General features: G+C 40.5%; 1 protein-coding gene and 1 pseudogene across 1 annotated transcript in view; one reads left to right on the forward strand and one right to left on the reverse strand.

The window, feature by feature from the left end:
* Positions 1-767: 767 nt before the first annotated feature.
* LOC101623770 lies at positions 768-13,059 on the reverse strand (annotated as a pseudogene).
* ILDR1 (immunoglobulin-like domain containing receptor 1) overlaps positions 12,973-18,824 on the forward strand; it is a 31,490-nt gene continuing 25,638 nt past the window's right edge. Inside the window, exon 1 of the mRNA XM_012731883.1 lies at positions 12,973-13,112. Coding sequence (XP_012587337.1) covers positions 13,058-13,112 — 55 coding nt within the window. The 5' untranslated portion in view covers positions 12,973-13,057. The remainder of the gene's footprint in view (positions 13,113-18,824) is intronic.

Below are 18,824 nucleotides of genomic sequence, written 5' to 3' on the forward strand. Positions count from 1 at the left end.
TGTACCCCGGTTCTGCATGCACAAATAAATAAATCCTTAAAAAAAATAGTGTCAATTTTGAGGAGGGGTGACGCTGGAGAGGAAGCAGAAGGCTGAGAGGAGTAAAGACAGTAGAGGGGGAAGGAAGGAGGCTGTTGTTTGTCTGGGCCCCAGGATTCAGGTTTGAGTTCCAGGTTTGGAGTTGCTTCAGCATTTTGTGGGCCAGTGGATTTGAGGCCCAGGACCAGGCTGATCTTGGAGAGGGCTGCAGAGGACCTCTGATGCCTAGCTTAGCTGAGTGTGTGAGGCCTTTTGTCAGGTCATTTTGGTGGCTGTGGCTGCTGTCCCAAATGTCGCTCCTCTGGTGCTGTGCTGGAGCAGCCAGCAGCTCTGGGAGCATCTCCTGTATGCCTTCTGCTGTCTTCATGAGTTGGAACCTGGCCTGGAGTCTGGCTGCCCTGTGTCCCAGGTTGGCAGAGGCAGGAAGACACCATCTCAGACATGTGGCCTGTTGTTCAGGGGAGGAGCTGCGCATTCTCGGTGGCAGGGAGACACCACCATAACTTAGGTCTTTGTACTGGACACAACTTTGGATTAAGTAAATGGCCATTATTGGCCCCAGAAACTCTTGCTCATCTTGTTTGTTAAATAAATCCCTTTGTTGTTGTGCTTTGAGTCTAAGCAGTCTTGCAGTTGTATGCATGGGTGAAGAACCCAGACAGATTTTGGTGAAGTATTTGGGCAGCAGGGCCTTGGTCAGTTTAGGTTCCCCAACCACCCGGTATCACTCAGGCTTTCCTGCCCACACAATCTACATATTCCTTGGGGTCATCTACATAGTCATACTGAAGAATCCAGACAACTTCAGGAGCATCCAACCATGTAGCTGCCACATCTGTACACGACAGATATGTATAGATGTAGTCCTGTATTTGCACTGCTGAAGTGGAAGAATGTGGTGATTTGCTTATTTTGCTTCTGCCTTCTCTGAATGACCAAGACAGGAAAATCAGTATTGTTCAGCAACTCGTAGTATTTCATGAACTTACAGGATGAAAAGAAGACCATTAATTTCTTCTTTTGATTCTTCTTAAGGATAATAAAGCACAAAGAGGAGTTCTTTTTTGAGGAACAAACACTACAGCCCTGCTTTAGACTGTCCATTATTTCATTAGCTTTATCATCAGCAGCACCAACAGTGAGTGGTTCCCTTTTTAAAGAAATCCTTATCAAGTTCTTGAACGTTTAAGTTTATGTGACAGAAAAGACCATGGTCTGTTGACTCTTTTGGCAGAAGTTTAATAATTTGCTTTAATTCCTCTTGAAACCCAGCATCCAAGGTATGATCAGCCTTGTCATTAACTAAACACTGAAAGTTTTAATACCTAAGCCCTAGCGTATTCTGCAGATGATCCAAGACAACTTAATGCAGACACAGTGATGTTGAACCCATTGGAAAGTTATTGGGCTACAACAGATCTAATACTGCCACCCATTATTAACTCATATGCGTGAACATAGTGGGTACTAGCTCCTTAGAAACACAACATCTGCATGATTGTTCTCTTGCAGAAATGTCCCATTCCTGGGCATATTTTTTTTTTTTTAAGATTTATTTATTTGTACATACAGAACTGGGGTACAGGCCAGAGGCTCAGGGGCGGCAAGAGGCTTCACCAGAGACAGAGTGGGGAGCAGAACAGGCAGATCGACGAAGTACACTGCTGAGGGGAGCAGCGGGCGGGCCAGGAGAGGTCTGCCAAGCCATGTGGACGCCTCTGGGGCAGGCGGGAATCGAACTCATGCGGAAGTGGCTGTAGCTTGTTAGTGCTGTGCTTTAACCCGCTGTGCCACCAGGGAGGGCCCCTGGGCATAAATTTTAACAATGAATTTCACTGCAAGGATGAGAAATGCCAGGATTTTGTCGCTGTCTATTTTTGCAGCTGCTCGAAGATTCCTGCCTTCCAGAAGTTGTCTGATCTTTTGTGTTGAATTTCAGTCATATTTACAAAGCACATTTCTTATTGCCTTAGAGCATTCTCTTGACAAGCATCTTCAAAAGCTCCGTCAGTTCCAGAGGTAGAAGAGTTATCTCATGGTTCATCTTTCTTAGCTACTGGCTTCTCCATACTGTTTTCTGTGTGGGCCCCTTATTCTTCAGGTTTCCTTTTGTCTTCCTTTTCTATCTTTTTTTTTTTTTTGTACCAGGCCCAGCATCATTCACCATTTTTCTTTTCTTCATTTTTTTCTCTTCAATTCTGAATTGGGAGGTTGAGTTACTGTTTCTCCATGGATTCATCTGGTAGACTTCTTAGGGGACATTTTTTACTTTTGCATTTTCTACAACTTTTTTAGACAATACCACTTTGGGTTTCTGACAAGTGCATTTTCATAGACTGTTCTAGGGATATTAAAAAATATTTTTCACTTTCTTTAGAGACGTACCTCATTGTTAAGTTTCTGATAGTGGTATCTTGTAAGCTTTCTGTAGCCTTAGGTTTCATAGGTGCAATTTAAAGTTCTGCTCTCAATCTTGCATAGTTTTACATGTGGATGTGACATATTTTCTGCTAAACACCTTCATGTTGGAGTCACAGTCTGGCATCTCAGCTCTCTGGATTGACTTTACTTCTTCTTATTTTGTTTCTTGATCTAGATTTGTATTTCTATTAACTTCCCTATTAGTACTGCTTTTGCTGTATCTCATTGGTTCTGATATTGTTGTCTTCATTTACTTTGTCTCCAAATACTTTTATTTTCTGCTTTAATTTCCTATTGACCAAACAACTGTTGAGAAACCTGCTGTTTATTGCTGTGTGTTTGAGGTTTTTCCAGTTTTCTTTTTGTGACTGCTTTAGAATTTTATAGCATAATGACTAGAAAAACGTTTTTGGGCCTCCTTGGTGGTGCAAGGGGTTAAGATGCAGCACTATGAAGCTGTCTGTAGCCACTACAGCAGGAGTTTGATCCCTGGCCATGGAGCTGACCCACATGGTGCAGCAGACCTCTTCTGTCTCACCCACTGTTCCCCTCAGCAGTGTATTTCAATGGATCTGCCTGTTTTGCCTCCCATTCTGTCTCTGGTGAATCTTTTCACTGCCTCCCATCTCTGGTCTGTACCCAGATCTTGTATGAATAAATAAATCAATCTTTTTTTTTTTAAAGATTTATTTATTTGTGCATACAGAACTGGGGTACAGGCCAGAAGCTCAGGGGCGGTGAGAAGCTTCACCAGAGACAGAGTGGGGGGCAGAACAGGCAGATCGATGAAATACACTGCTGAGGGGAGCAGTGGGCAGGTCAGGAGAGGTCTGCCATGCCATGTGGTCACCTCCGGGGCAGGCGGGAATCGAACTCATGCGGAAGTGGCTTCAGATTCTCAGTGCTGTGCTTTAACCCGCTGCGCCATCAGGGAGGGCCCAATAAATCAATCTTTTTAAAAAATTGGTATGATTTCAGTCTTTGTAAGTTATTGATAGTTGCTTTTTGTCAAAGAGATACTTCTGCTTCCATGTTCATAGCAACCCAAGTGTTGAATAGATGGATGAATAGAGTAAACAAAATGTAATAAATATATACAGTATTATTCACACTAAAGAGAAAGTGAATTTTGACACATACTGCAACATGGATTAACCTCAAAGATGGTATGCTAAGTAAATCAACCAGTTTTAAAAGGGGTTATATTGTATGATTCCTCTCGTATGAGCCTCCTACAATAGTCAGATTCATAGACACATAAAGTAGAATGGTGATTTTCGAGGACTGGTGGGAGGGAAGGATGGGAATTTAATGTCTAATTGTTATGAAACTTTAATTAGGAAAGAAAAAAACTGTTCTGACGGCCGCACTACAATGTGCGTGACCTCAATGTCACAGAATTATACACTTAAAAAATGGTGAAAATGTTTAATTCTATGTTGTCTATATTATGGCAAAATGCCTCAGATTTGGTGACAAACAAAATTTGTTTTGTCACCATTCTAGAGGCTGAAAGTCTAAGATCAATTAACCTTAATTGCCTCTTTAAAACTCCTGACTTTTAATATAGTTACATTAATGGGCAAGCACCTTTATATGACTTCCTCCAGGATTTAACCTCTTTTCTGTTTTCTTCCTGCAGCAATAATGGGCTTCTTCCAAGAGTAGTTTTAATTTGTTTAAAATCTAAACTCAGATAAATACACACTTGACTTTTGGAAACTGACATTGTTTAGAAGTGGGGAAAGGAATGAATTTTCAATAATTTGACTTGGTCAACTAGATATTCCTATGAAAGAAAATGAGACATAACCTCTACATACCTCTCAATTTTATCTGGAATATAAGTATAAATATAAAGAGCACAATAGGAACATTGTAAGAGGAGAATATCTTCATGATCTAGGGGTGGCAAATAAATTTCTTAAATAAGCTGCAATAACCTTATAAAGACTTTAAAGGAAAAAGTTGATAAATTAAACTGTTAAGATAAATAATGACATCTATTTACCAAACTATAACATTAAGAAAACAAAAGGGCAAATCATAAAACAGAAGCTATTTTTTAGGTATGTATCCACAAAAATGACAATATCCAGGCCACAAATAAACCCCTACCAATCAATAAGAATAGAAAATGAATATAAAAATAAGCAAAAGATTCCACCAAGTTCCAAAAAAGTCTCTAAAAGTCCAAAATGTGAAAATTCCAAAATGTGAAAAAGTCTTCAACTTCAGTAGTCCTCAGGAAAAGGCAAATTAAACTACAAACCAATACCTTTACATATCCACCAGCAAAGTTATAAATGGAAAGACTTGACTCCAAATATTGCCAAAAATGTGGAACAATTTTAATTTTCATACACTGTAGTGTGTAGGTAAATTTGGAGCAAATCTTTGGCATTTTCTACTAAGTCTCAAAATATATGCTGATAATCTACTGCTGTGTAAGAGCAACATTGTTTTAGTGACTTAAAGCAATAACCATATATTTTCTCATTTTTTTTTGAGTTGTATTGTTTTTGGCTCAGGGTGTATTGTTAGTTTACAGTCAAGATGTCAGTTCTTCTGTAGACTTGACTGCAGCTTGGACGTTTCCTTCCAAGTTGGTTCACTCACATGACTATTGGCAGAACCTCTTAGTTCCTCACCAAGTGGACTTCTCCATAGACTGCCTGAGCATCCTCATGATAGGACTGCTGGCTTCCTTCTGGGGTGAGCAAGGAAGAAACTGCAATGCTTCTTATGACCTACACTTGGAGGTAACACACTGTCACTTCCACTATTCTATTCATTAGAAATGAGTCACTAATTCCAGCCCACATTTAAGAGTCATGAACTTAGACTCCCTATTTGAAGGGAGGTGGGTCAAGGAAATTATAGTCAGATTTAAAATCACCCCACAGACCTGCTGACAATTTTATCCTGAGTTATAGAAGCAAAAAAATGGGTGGGTGATGGCCCCCAAAACATTTACAAAATTTTTTATGATATCAATATTCACAAAGGCCAAACAGTAGAAACAAATAAAGAGTATAACAAATAACAATAACAAATGAATCAATGGATAAATTTAAGTATATTCTAGTAATGGGATACTATTCAGAAATGAAAATTACTAAAGAGGCAAAAAGCCAAAGGTGAATTTCTAACAAAATATTGAGCAAAATAGGGCCCTCCCTGGTGGCGCAGCGGGTTAAAGCACAACACTGAGAATCTAAAGCCGCTTCTGCATGAGTTCGATTCCCGCCTGCCCCGGAGGTGACCACATGGCGTGGCAGACCTCTCCTGACCCGCCCGCTGCTCCCCTCAGCAGTGTACTTCGTTGATCTGCCTGTTCTGTTCCCTGCTCTGTCTCTGGTGAAGCCTCTCACCATCCCTGAGCCTCTGGCCTGCACCCCAGTTCTGTATGCACAAATAAATAAATCTTTAAAAAAAAATATTGAGCAAAATAGACAAACCCCAAAGGATTATTTCCTTCATATAATTGTTAAAAGAGGCAAAACCAATCTCTATTGTAAGAAGTCCAGATGGTGGTCACCTTTGGAAAATTTGATTAATAAAGTTTCTGAGAGGGAGCTTCTGAAAGCAGTATCTTTCCCAAATGGCGACTGTAAAGAAATGTTTATGTTCTGATAGTTCAGTGAGTCATATACCTTTCATCTGTGCACATTGTAGTATTGTCTTATGCTTCACATTTGTAAAGGCTTAAAATCATACCAAAGAAAGAAAAACTTACTCTTTAGGCAAACAAAAAAAGCATCTGCGTGCTGAATCTGGCTTGCAAGTAGCTAGTTTGTAATATCAGCGATAGACTAGGGTTGGGAACGATAACCTTCAGCAAGCCTCAGAGCATGTGGATTAAGATTGATCCTGATAGTAGCATATATCTACTCTTGTAGCATAAAGAATTATAGAATCTGGTTCTGGAAAAAGGCTTGTGGATCATGGATTCTGTGATTTTTTTTTCTTTTGTTTGTTAAAGATATATTTATTTGTGCATACAGAACTGGGGTACAAGCCAGAGGTGCAGGGGCGGTGAGAGGCTTCACCAGAGACAGAGCTGGGAGCAGAACAGGCAGAGAACAGGCAGATTGATGAAGTACACTGCTGAGGGGAGCAGCGGGCGGGTCAGGAGAGGTCTGCTGCGCCGTGTGGATCCCTTCCCGGGCAGGGGATGGAACTCACACATAAGTTGCTGTGGCTAGCTTGCAGTGCTGTGTCCTGCGCTACCAGGGAGGGCCCAATTCTGTGATTTTTTTCAAACCCGCTTCTCTGGCAGAGGCAAGCTTTTAGGTACTCCACAAATTGCTTGAGCATCTCAGGGCAGTCTGAAAATAAATGACATAGCCTCCCTTATGTTACAAATAAAGAAACTGAGGCTTAGAATGACCGTATTAGAACTGCAAATTATGTAGTGGTTGTGTCCTAGTTCACCCACCATGAGTATGTTATGCTGTCCCGGTGGAAAAGTCAGAAAAGTTACACATTTCAGTACCATTTGGTGCAGAATTATTTATTATGTCATGGGAAGTGGTGGCAAAACAAAATTACCAAAAAAAAGTTTAGATAGGAAATGTGCCGGAAAGTATTCCATTTAGGGACTGTCCTGGGGAATGCCCTATTTGGTAACAAAAATGTGGGGCATTTACTCATCCAGCTCATCTTTCAACTAGATTGTCAATTCTGGCTACACATTAGAACCACCTGGGAAGTTTTAAAAAATACTGCTTCCTGGGCCTTCCCATAGACTAATAGAATCTGGCCCTCTGGAGTGGGCTGGAAAGAACAGGCTATTCTGCCCTTATTGAGTTTTGCTGAGATGTATGTAGCCTGAACTCAGGATCTCTGTGTCTGAACAACAAACTAGGCTTTGCCACAGGGGAAAAAAAAATCTCTAGAGAAAATAAAAGAAAAATCCTGGCGGTAGCAAAACTGCTGATTCTTTACCTTTGTTTTGAGCCAAGCACTTGGATCTCTTTTTTATGGCACCAGCCTTAGGATTACAGACCTCCTTTGCCCCGGCTTCCCTCCTTATGAAAAATATATATAATGAAAGAACCAGAAATTTTAGATCTGTGTGACAGGTGCTTCTGAAGTTCTTGGTTTCATTCATGGCTTTGATAGAGCAAAGAATCTACACCTCTACTTAGAATGAATAGAGCCCAGCAAGACTTCCCTCTGAGGGAAGTCACCCTTAGAGAAGTCTTAGCTCTTTATTCCTCAGTCCATTCCAGGAAAACAGCCTCTTTTAGACCTGGGTCCTCCTCAACTTTGGACTATAGAATTCCAGAAATGGAAAGGATCAAAGAAGGGTCATTTCCCATTTTAAATAAAAAATACTTGGCCCAGATGACCTAGAATATCAATGGAAATGTCATGGCACAATACAGTTGGTCTGGTTCTACATGCAGTGCCTACTCTTCCTTGTTTTAAAAGTATTTTGCTTTTTATTTATTTTATTTTATTTATTTTTATTTATTTATTTATGCATACAAGAACTGGAGTACAGGTCAGAGGTGTGGGGTGTGTGAGATAATTCACAAGAGAAAGAGTGGGGAGCAGAGCAGGCAGATTTACTGAAATATACTGCTGAGGGGAGCAGCGGGCAGGTCAGGAGAGGTCTGTTATGCCAGGTGGTCACCTCCTTGACTGGGGATCAAATGGCTGCCCATAGCTTTATAGTGCTGTGACTTAACTGCTAGCACCACCAGGGAGGCCTAGCCCAGTTAAATTTAATTGATTTTGTATTTTAACATGCTCGCTTCAGATAATTAAAAAAATAAATAGCATGTTACAGATTCAGCTATAGCCCCTCCTATCCCATTCCTCTCATCTCTTCCCAGCCCTCAATGTTTTGTCTCTCTCTCACACACACACACACACACACATACACACACACACTATTTACTATTCTAGCATCTTGGGTAAATTTAAATTCCATTTAATTTTAGAAACAGACTGTGAAGATTTAGGTAAATTTTTCAGATTTTTTTTATTAGAAAGATATGTAATATATTGATTGATTTAGAGAGAATTATCACCTTAATGATATTAAACATTCTTATTGATGAACATAAAACAATTTTGCATTTATTTAGATTTTTAAAAATGTTCTCAGTAACTTCTCATAATTTTATACCTAAAGCTGTTCCACATATTTTTCAAATTCATTCCTACTTTCCTCACACATTTATGCTATTACAAATGTATATTTTAAAGTCATGTTTCTAAAATCCAGCGACATTGCTTTATTGACCTTGTTTCCAGCAGCCTCTACTAGTCCATACATATTTTATAGATTATTTATAGTTTATATAAATTCTATATAATTTTACATTCTCTGTACTGTGAATAACAATGCATTTTTCTATATTTCTAACATTATTATTATCTTATTGTGCTAGTTAGAATACCAGTATAAGGTCGAATTCCAGGAGTAGTAATAATGAACATGTTGGTTCCAACTCCTTTCACTACATAATATCACCTCTTGCTTTTATCCCTATTTCAAAAAGATTTGCATTATTATATCTTACTAACCAAGAAGTAGGTCTCCTAGTCCCTACTGAGGTAGATCCCTGAATAGGTATTCAGTTCCTATCAACCTCATTGAACAAATTGCACTTAATAAAGGTACTCAACTATCCATAAACATTTCACTGGATGGACTGCCATTCCCTCAGGTGCAATGTGTCTGACATCACTCAAAACTACTATCTTTTCTATCCATGTATGTTCTTTAAAGGTATCACCAGCCACACAGCCTTAGTAGTCAGAAACCTATATTCTTCTTTCAACCACCATGTCTTGTTCACCGTCAATCTTGTTGAATCTACATGCTAAATATCTGCCAGAGTGTTATCCTCTTCTCTTCATTTTTAACATCAATGATTGGCTGTATCCTCAGTATCATCCATCACAACTACAGTACTAGTTTCTCTCTGCCATCCACCTCAGTTCCTGCCTACCACTCTTCTCACTACTATCAAGTTTATTTTTCTAAAGTGCAAGTCTAGTCATGACTTCCCTAAATTAAAACCTCTCACCCACTCCCCATTGTCTGCTGTATGAATAAAGTTCTTAGTTCTCTAACTGGTCATACAAGGTCTGTTGTTTACCCTGGCTAGCTCTTGAACATACTTTTCTCTACACCTTGTCCTGTAGTCTAGCAAAACTGAAATGTTTATTTCCTGATGCCATGATTTTTGTACATGTTGATCTCTCTGCTTGGGTTACTCTACCGGTCTTATTCACTTTCATCCAAGCTCACATGTCACTTCCTGCAGAAAAACTCTTTAAAGAGCTCAACAAATCCTTATTATACCCAACCTACATCCAACTATTATATTAGACAGTACATTCAGAGATGAATAAAATGCAACCCAAATGCTCTAGTATCAGTTAGTTAGCTTTACTTTCTGGTACAATAATTTTCACTTACATGTTTCTTTATTTTCTTTCTTATGGGCTCAAAAGTATCTTCTCCATGCTCAGTAAGTACAAGTATAAATATACAAAGTTCACATTATTCTCAAATACAGATATATATGCACATACACAATATTCAGAGACATTCATGTACACAATTTCAACTAGGAAGTGTAATTATAAGTGATGAGATCATGAGCTCAGTAGCTGTGGTTAGACTGGACTAGTCAACACACAGAAACACGATGTGGCTAAGATGGTATTAAGGAGCCGTGACTGAAGACAGGTAGCCTGAGTTTGCATCTCAGCTCTACACTTCCAAGTTGGTGTCCCTGGGTAAGTTAGCAAACCTTTGTGTCTCAAGTTCTTCGTGAGTAAATGAGTAAAATGATAGTCCCTGCCATATAATACTACTGGGAGAATCACTGAAGTTAATGCAAAATGAGTCTGAATTGTGTGTAACACAATATAAATGGTTCATAAATGATGGCTATTGTTATTATTTTGTACATGAGGACACCTTTGTCTTAGTTACTGCCAGTAAACCGAGTAACTTGTACTTCTAGCTAGCAAGGAAAGAACTGTTAGTTGTTTCACAAATGCATATTCTTACTAATCTTCCTTGTAACAGTGGCACATGTTGCAGAATGACAAGAGACTTCATAACTGTGGAGTGAACTTTTCCTTTAAATAAAGAAAGCTAGGAGACATATAAAAAGAAAATTCATTAACATACACTCATGTCAACTTGCTGTAAACACAGATTGAGGCACAGCTAGGTAAAAGTCTATGGCTTAATGTAGCACAATGTCTAGAGCAGACTGTCTCATGGAGACTTCTAAGTGTACCACCTAATAGTTTTGTTACCTTGGACAAGTTACTTTTTTCCCTCGGTGTTCATATCTGTAAAATAGGATTGATTATAACAGTTGCTTATTGTGGATATATAATGAGATAATGTATGTAAGAACATTACTTAGTACATAATATATAAGCGATGAAGAAAATACGATGCATGCAGTGGACAGAGAAACAGATAAAGTTGACCTAAGTGTTCATTCCAAAACAGTGGAGGTAGATGTTCAAATGAATGAGTAATTTCCAAGAAAAAATAATGAAATTATAATTCTACTGCACTTGCAATGGCTTTTCTTAGACTCGTTTTTTTCTATTAGAAAAATCCATGCAGCCAGCCCTTTCGATTATTTTATTTAGGGTGCCAGGATTTCCCAAAATGTGTTTTAGGGGACATCTGCCTAAGATATGTATGAGAAAATGAGTTCTGTTGGTGAATAATGCTAGGAAATGCTGCATGACAGATCTATTCCCTCGGAAATTCAAAAGTACAGTAGAACCCTAAGGGTTATATTTGTTTAATTTGGTATTTCTTTATTTGATCACAGAGCCCTTTTCCCATATACTATATATTACATTCCATAGGAATGTTCCATGGACTATACATAGGGAAATGCTGGCTTCAATGATATTAAAAAACCTTTCGAACAACACACAGGCATGGAGGTAGGTGTGGAAAGAAGAGGGCTCATACCTTTTAGAACAAACACAGATTTCTCAGGGTCACAGACACTCAGATACAAACAACATTTCCAGGAGCATGTGCAGGGTCTCTGGAGGAGGCTGGGGAGCCCTGCTCCCTCACATTATACCCTGTGGCTGCACTCGGATCCCACTGTGCAAGATCTAAGGGCTTCTAAACATACTATACTATCTGCTTCTGAATTTACATCCTACTTTCTGGAGAAGAAGAGGCTACAAGAAAAATATTTAAAGTGGAGATGCCCAAAGACAGAAGCAGAGGCGAGACCCAGGAGTGGAGTGGGAGGAGAGGACCTGTGAAGAAGCAAGAAGGTTGAGGCTTCCAGTCAGGGTCAGGACAAATATGCTTACTCCTCTGGTGGAGGCAAGGTAAGGACAACAGTAGTGCAAGCAAAAAGGACCCTTCACAGCAGGCAGGGCAGGACTCTGAGGGGAATAACAACTGCTAAGGACAGTGATCAGAGTGGGAGCTCCCTGGGGCCAGAAAGTATGTTTAATGCATTAGCGTTCTTTTCATGAGAGAAGAATGATGGCTGGAGGGAGTGGATTTGTGTTTGTCATAGAATAGGGAGGACAATGAAAAATCCTGATAAGGGATGTGTGTGTGTGTGTGTGTGTGTGTGTGTGTGTTTGTAGTGATGGCTTGTTGTCTGCTCACAATGGCCAGAGTGTAGATGTGACTTTTCAAACCAAGGTCACTGGGTGGTTTGTTCCTGAAGACAAGAAGACCTCCCTTCACTTGATCCTTGTGCATTTCTACAAAGAGATGAGAAGCTGGATTACATCCAAGGTGAACATGGTGCAAAGAGACCTACACTCTTCCACCTTAAAAGAGCTCAGTCTGTAGTAGGATGCTGAGATACATGCAGAGTGGGAAACAGAAAAAGGCTAAAAAAAGAATATAGCAACGCGGACAATGTCTACCTTTGGACAGAAGCAGGATTTTTTTTTAAATTTCTATTAATTTATAATTTTCTAACATTTCAATAATAAGCATGCTGCCTTTATAATTATGGGAAATTAAATCTATCGCTCTAGTTCACACCCTCTATGGTCAGTTACTAGAAAACTTGAGCAGAAGTTGCATGTAAACTTCATATTGATGTTTTTAATGAAGAAAACAATTTTCCAAGCACAAATGAGTGAATGGAAGTGTAATGCAGAAGACACTCGCTAGGAAGTTATATCCCCATAATTCTTAAGAGAGAGGGAAAAACTTGCTGGGTAAGAATTCCTGAGAACTTCTGGGAAAAAATGTTAACATCTCTATGGGCTGATGGGGTCAGTGGCGGGTGACTGAGTTTCCATAATTACCTGGCAGCCTGCAGAGGGGGCAGCTGGCAGGTAGGGAAGGTGGCAGAGGTCCTCCGGGACTGGGGGCGGAGCAGGAAACGGAGGCGCGGTGCGGGAGGCGGGGCCACAGGGGCGCCCAGGTAGGGATGAGCCCGGCGGTACCTGTCCGCAGGCTAGGCCCGGCCCTCCCTCCGCCCAGCCCTGGGAGGAGAAACCGAAGGGATTCTTTGAAGTGGTTCGTCGTGCGACAGCAGCTGATGAGAAAGACACAGTATCCTCGGAGACCCTGAACTGAAAGAGGCCAGAGAGGGGCGTCATGGGCCCTGAGTTGCCTGTACCTTGGCCGCTGCTGGTCACCTGGTTCCCAGCTGGTGAGCCGTGGGAATAGGGGATTCCCGAGGGGCCTGAAGTCTGGGGCCTGGCCGGGCTGAGCTGGTCAGGCAACGCAGAGGAGGCCTGGGCAGAGCTGGTCCGGCAACGCAGAGGAGGCCTGGGCTTCGCTCTGGCGGCTCTTGGCACTGGAACCAGGAGGTGCTGGAACTGGATCGGGTTTCTGCCTGTGGGATCTGTTGTTTTCTTCTTGTATTAGCCCAGCCCCTTCAGAAACAGGTGCAACTGAGAAAGAATATAGTCTCTGGGTTTGCCCTGCTGTAGTCTTTAGGCTCATCTTGGTCTCAAAAGCTGAATTGGTGGAGGCCAAACTACTCAACAATTTCTAATGTTGTCCCTGTTTTTTGCTACTTGCTATTAGGTTTTAGATAAACATAATGGCCCAGAAGTGCATTAATTTCAGGACTGGGATGTTATAGTATGTTCTCATTATATTAAGGAGTGTACAGTATGACTCAGAAACTGTTGTGTTTTACGAAATTGGTGACTCTTTGGTAATCATGTTCATTGTCACTTTTCTACTTGATTTTTGTGGACCTACTTCCTAACTTTCCCACTGCAGAGTTTCTCTTCACCCCCAGCATGCGTGCAACCAAGTAGGAAAAGAGAGCTGGATGGCAGGATGTCCAGGTCTTCTGGCTTTTTCTAATTAGGATGTAAGTGTGATATTTCAAACAAGAAGTTTCCTTTGAAAATTCTGCCACTTAACTTTTTTTTTTTCCTCCTGTCTCTCTTGTAGGAATAGTTTACTTCTAAGTTCTCAATGGAAGCTCAGCTCAGTTTGTTCACAGAATAATTTGAGTTTTATGTTTTTTTAGGGAATAGATGTAATATGAAGTCACAGATAGAATTTTGTTTTCACAAATTTACATCAAAATTGCTGAGATGTAACCAAATCCCAGGCAAGATTCTACAAGAATATAAGCTTAATGTTGATAATAAAAGGGAAGGGAATTACAGCAAGTTAAGAAAATGAGAAAAGTGGCATCTTTAATGTCCTCTGTTTACTTTTTCTGTAGGATATATGATCCTTTAAGTTATTTGAAGCTGACAAACTAGATGTAGACATCCATGACACACAGGAAATAGACAAAAAACTAACTGAAACTGAAGTACCCAAAATTCCACAGGCTTTGTCACCAGCTTTTGAAAGCCAATTCATAAAAATCCCACAGCTTCACACAGTCTCCGTTCCTATGCCTCACGTGTTCAAACTCCACAGCAGGTCGAGATTTCTGAAGCTGCTTGAGCTGCCTTTTTCTGAACGTAGAGTCTATTTGCACCTCAGCCCCTGGGTACCTCATCCCCAGAATTAGGACTTTGTAGGCAGCAGTCACCCGGATCAACAGAATAAGACAAAACCCCATTCAGGTAAAATAATCCCCAATCCTGGAGTCTCCAACAGAATTTTTTGGACGTGATATATATATATATATATATATTTTGAGAATGTTGAACACTGAGCATTTTCTAATTCAGTGATAATAGCCAAAGGGTATGTTCTTATAATAAACAAATTACTAAATAGATAGGGCCTTCAGAACACAGAGCTCCAGGTATTCATGAACCAGTGTGAGTAACCAGCTGAAGTCACATTTGCTGCTATTCTTAAAATGGAAGGCTATCTGCATGACATTCTAGAACCAGAGTGCTGAACATGCAAAAATCCTAAGTAAACATCTAAACTTACTTTTATTTTGTAGTTGAGAAATTGAGATTTCAACTGTTTTGTCTAAAAGGATGAGATTTCAATGGTTTTGTCTGAAATTTGCCGTTGTAGGGGATAATTTTCCAAAGTAGGACGTGTTTTATGGACATTTGGACCTTGCATCCATAATGTTAATAAGACTGATCAAGTTACTGAACTGCTTTTAAGGCTCTTAATACAGTGCCTGGAACAAAATGAGGGTTTAGCCATGGTGATCAAGGTATGGATCAGTTAGAGCCAAGAGGAATTTTTTTAAAGTTAAAGAAACAATGTCAGCTTCTCTTACCCCTCCTTACCCTACAGCTAAGAAATTGCAGCTCACTAGTTAGAATGTAGTCAAGTTGGAATTTGGCATTTGCCTCTTAACTAGCTGTGACTAATTTCTTTAGCTCTCTTCATCTGAAAAAAAAGGTGAAATTCTGACAAGTTCCTCCCTTCTACCTCCTTCCACCCCACTCCTAGGCCAACTTTTGATAGGCGGGTGTCAGGAAGCACAGCGTCAGGAAATATTGGGTCCCTCTCCTCTGCCCCCACATCGTTCTTTATTTTTAAACCAAACTTCCTAAAAATGTCTCTAAAATAAAATAGAACATTAAGCTTCCTCTCTCACTTCTAGTATCTACTGAAGCTGTGCTTTTCAAACTTTTTTCACAGATCTCAGTTTACACTGTGACATGAGTATACATATCAACATTTAAATGCAAAAATTTTTTTAAAAGATATATTTATTTATGCATACAGAACTGGGGTACGGACCAGAGGTACAGGGCCAATGAGAGGATTCACCAGAGACAGAGTGGGGAGCAGAACAGGCCGACTGATGAAGTACACTGCCAAGAGGAGCAGCAGGCGGGCCAGGAGAGGTCTGCCACACCATGTGGATCAAACTCTGGGGCAGGTGGGGATTGAGCTCATGCTGAAGTGGCCTTAGCTTCTTAGTGCTGGGCTTTAATGCACTGCGCCACCAGCTTGTAAGTTGATTTTCTCAAGATCTGTTATAAACTGCAAAATGAACTTGGAAAGCCCTGCACGAAAGCAAGTTCATTTTGGTGTCTCCCCCTGTTCTGTTCTCTTTCCAAAGAAGAATCACCTAAATGTCTGATGAACCTCCAAGTTTCCACAATGACAAAATGCAGGGCAGTAGTGAAATTGTGTCACTCCTTGCTAGTGGGTGTGGTTCGGGGTCCCTGGAGAAGCCTCTGAGGTCAGAGAGTCCAGGAAGTTACCTGCTCTGAGCTGTGGCTAGATCAGTTGTCTGAGGCTTTGTTTTTTTGTTTGTTTGTTATCTCCAAAGCTTTTTTTCTCTCTAAAAAAAACCACATTTTTACCACGTAGGTGATCCTTACAACAAAACATTCACATAAAATGGAAGGAAGTAAAGCAGCCCTTTGCATTATTGGCTAATAGCTCTGGTTTCCTTCATCCAGCCTCAGAATTTATATCTGGAATGAGAGTTGAGTCTACCCTCTCTCTCTCTCTCTCACATACACACAGACATACAGACACACACACACACACACACAGTTGACACACACACAGTTGACCCACCCGGTTCCGCACCCCACCCCCCACACAGACCCCTCTTACCCCACTTTAAAAGGATGTGTTCTTTGTGCTTTTGTGAAATGTCTTTTAAGGTCATAGAATGGTGTTAACTTATATTTAGCCACATAACTATCAATTTTAATTACCATTGTTTGGGAAGGCAGGAAGCTGATTATTAAGGGAAAAGATTTTTAGAGAACATCCAGACCAGTAACTTTCACTGAGGGATAGAGGGGAGAGGGGTGAGGTAGGAATCACATAGAAGACTTAATAACAACTTGATCCCTGATATAATACACAGTAAAGTGGAGCTACTCAGGGTATAGGACATAGGGTTGGTAGATGGGAATCTGTGCTCTTGGTTTCTTCCTCGTCCCCATGGGGTCCTCTGAAGTATCTCTCCAGCATCCCAATATCCCACTGAACACAAGTAGCAATGGCTGTCATTCCTTGGCTTCTTTTGGCCAGTTTTACAGATCAGGTAGTCTGTTTCCAGGGAAGTCATTTGTCTCAGGCTCATACCGTGGAGTCAATTTGAAGTTGGAACCAGAACCCTGGCATCCTCGCTCTTAGTCCAGGGCTCTTTGCCCTTTTGCATACCAGGGAGCAGGTTTGTTTTATCTAATTCAATCTTGGTATGCAGAAATAGAAATAGACTGTCTCTGAGATGTCTAACCAGATGCTAATAAAGTGTTACCCCAACAACAATGTGGGTCAAAGGAAAGCGATTTTGACATATTTTGTTTTCTTTTATGAAACTCGATGAATCACCAAAGTGTTTTGTTTGATCTTAGGATCTGCTTCTTTACTTTTATTCCAAGTGGCAAAACTTTGCACTAGCCTATTTTATACATCTTAACCATCTCTTTGCTGCAAAGTCGGATTCCTTTCTGTCTAGTTCCAAACATCCTCTATTCAGATGATAGGTTAATTTACCTAAGCTAATCTTCCCACCTTTACTTTAATCTTTCCTCACACAATCTCCATTTGATCTTTATAGTTTGTAAGAGGGGAGTAAAGCGCTTTGTTTGGAATTTAAACATTCCGACCTCACCAAGTGGGTAGCCTTGTCCACAGACAAGTGAATGTTCTTTGGCCTCTTCCCTCCTCCCCCATCCCCAACATGCACCCTTCTTCCTTGCTTTTTGTTTGGCCATATTACAAATGGTTAATGTTAATTATTTATTTTCAGTATTTTAAGAGCACTTAAAATTCATTCCAAGCTATTCTGCTGGTCTTGTAAGAATTTATTTGGCTTTAAAAAAATTTATTATTCATACAGAACTGGGGTACAAGCCAGAGGTGCAGGGGTGGTGAGAGTCTTCACCAGAGGTAGGGTGGGGAGCAGAACAGGCAGATCGATGAAGTATACTGTTGAGGGGAGCAGCGGACGGGTCAGGAGAGGTCTGCGGCGCCATGTGGATCCATCCGGGGCTGGGGAATCAAACTCACACTGAAGTAGCTGTGGCCAGCTACCCATTGCGCCACCATGGAGGACCCTTATTTGGCTTTTTTATTGAGCAAATATTTAATGTTCACGCCTATGTGCATGCTGACAAACAAAACAGACATGGTCTGGTCCACATGGTGTTTATGGACTAAAGACATACAACAAATACAGGATTACATCTGTGGCAAGAACCACGAGAAAGAGATAGAAGGTACCATTAGAGCATATAATAGGTGAATTTTGCTCTTTGGGAATGCCCTTTCTGAAAAAGTGATGCTTGAGTTAAGAGCAGAGAAATGATCATTCCAAACTAAAGGAATAGCATGTGTAAGGCTGCTTAGACAGGAGGTCAGTGGGTATGAGAGGTAAAAGAATGTCAGTGTGATTGAAGGAAGTCATCAAAGGAATGGATAGGACCACGACTTCATGGGTCATGATAGGAGGCTTTGTGTTTATCATAAGGAAAATGGAAAACTTTTGGAGATTTTGGGCAGGATTTGGGAGACTGATACAGTGTGGTGGCCATATGGTAAAGAACCAGACTATTTGGGTACCAGTTAAGCTGAAGCAATATTCTGGCTAGAAAGGTTGGAACTTTTAGCATGGTGGTTGTGAAGACAGATTCCAGAAATACATAAGATACAGATTCTATATATTTAGAGGGAAAGAGGAAGAAATGTCAAGGAAGATTCCTAATTGTTGGTCTTGCCCATTCACTGAATGGCAACATGGGAGAGGTCAGGTTTGTATGGAAGAAGGATGACTTAGATTTGTGACTTGATTTAGAATCTGAAACAACCAGATCATTGTATCTGTCTTGTCCTGTCAGTAGCAGGACTTGATAGTCAAAGTTCTAGCAGTTCCTGAACACATTATAGTTTAGCCATGACAGGAAGTAACTGTCTATAAGTTTACTTGTTTACTGTTGACTCTCCCACCAAAAGGTTAAGTTCCAAGAATGGAGAAAACTTGTTTTTCTTGTATATGACT

This window comes from Condylura cristata, unplaced genomic scaffold (assembly GCF_000260355.1).
Source record: "Condylura cristata isolate star-nosed mole 26May11 unplaced genomic scaffold, ConCri1.0 scaffold00003, whole genome shotgun sequence".
NCBI lineage: Eukaryota > Metazoa > Chordata > Mammalia > Eulipotyphla > Talpidae > Condylura > Condylura cristata.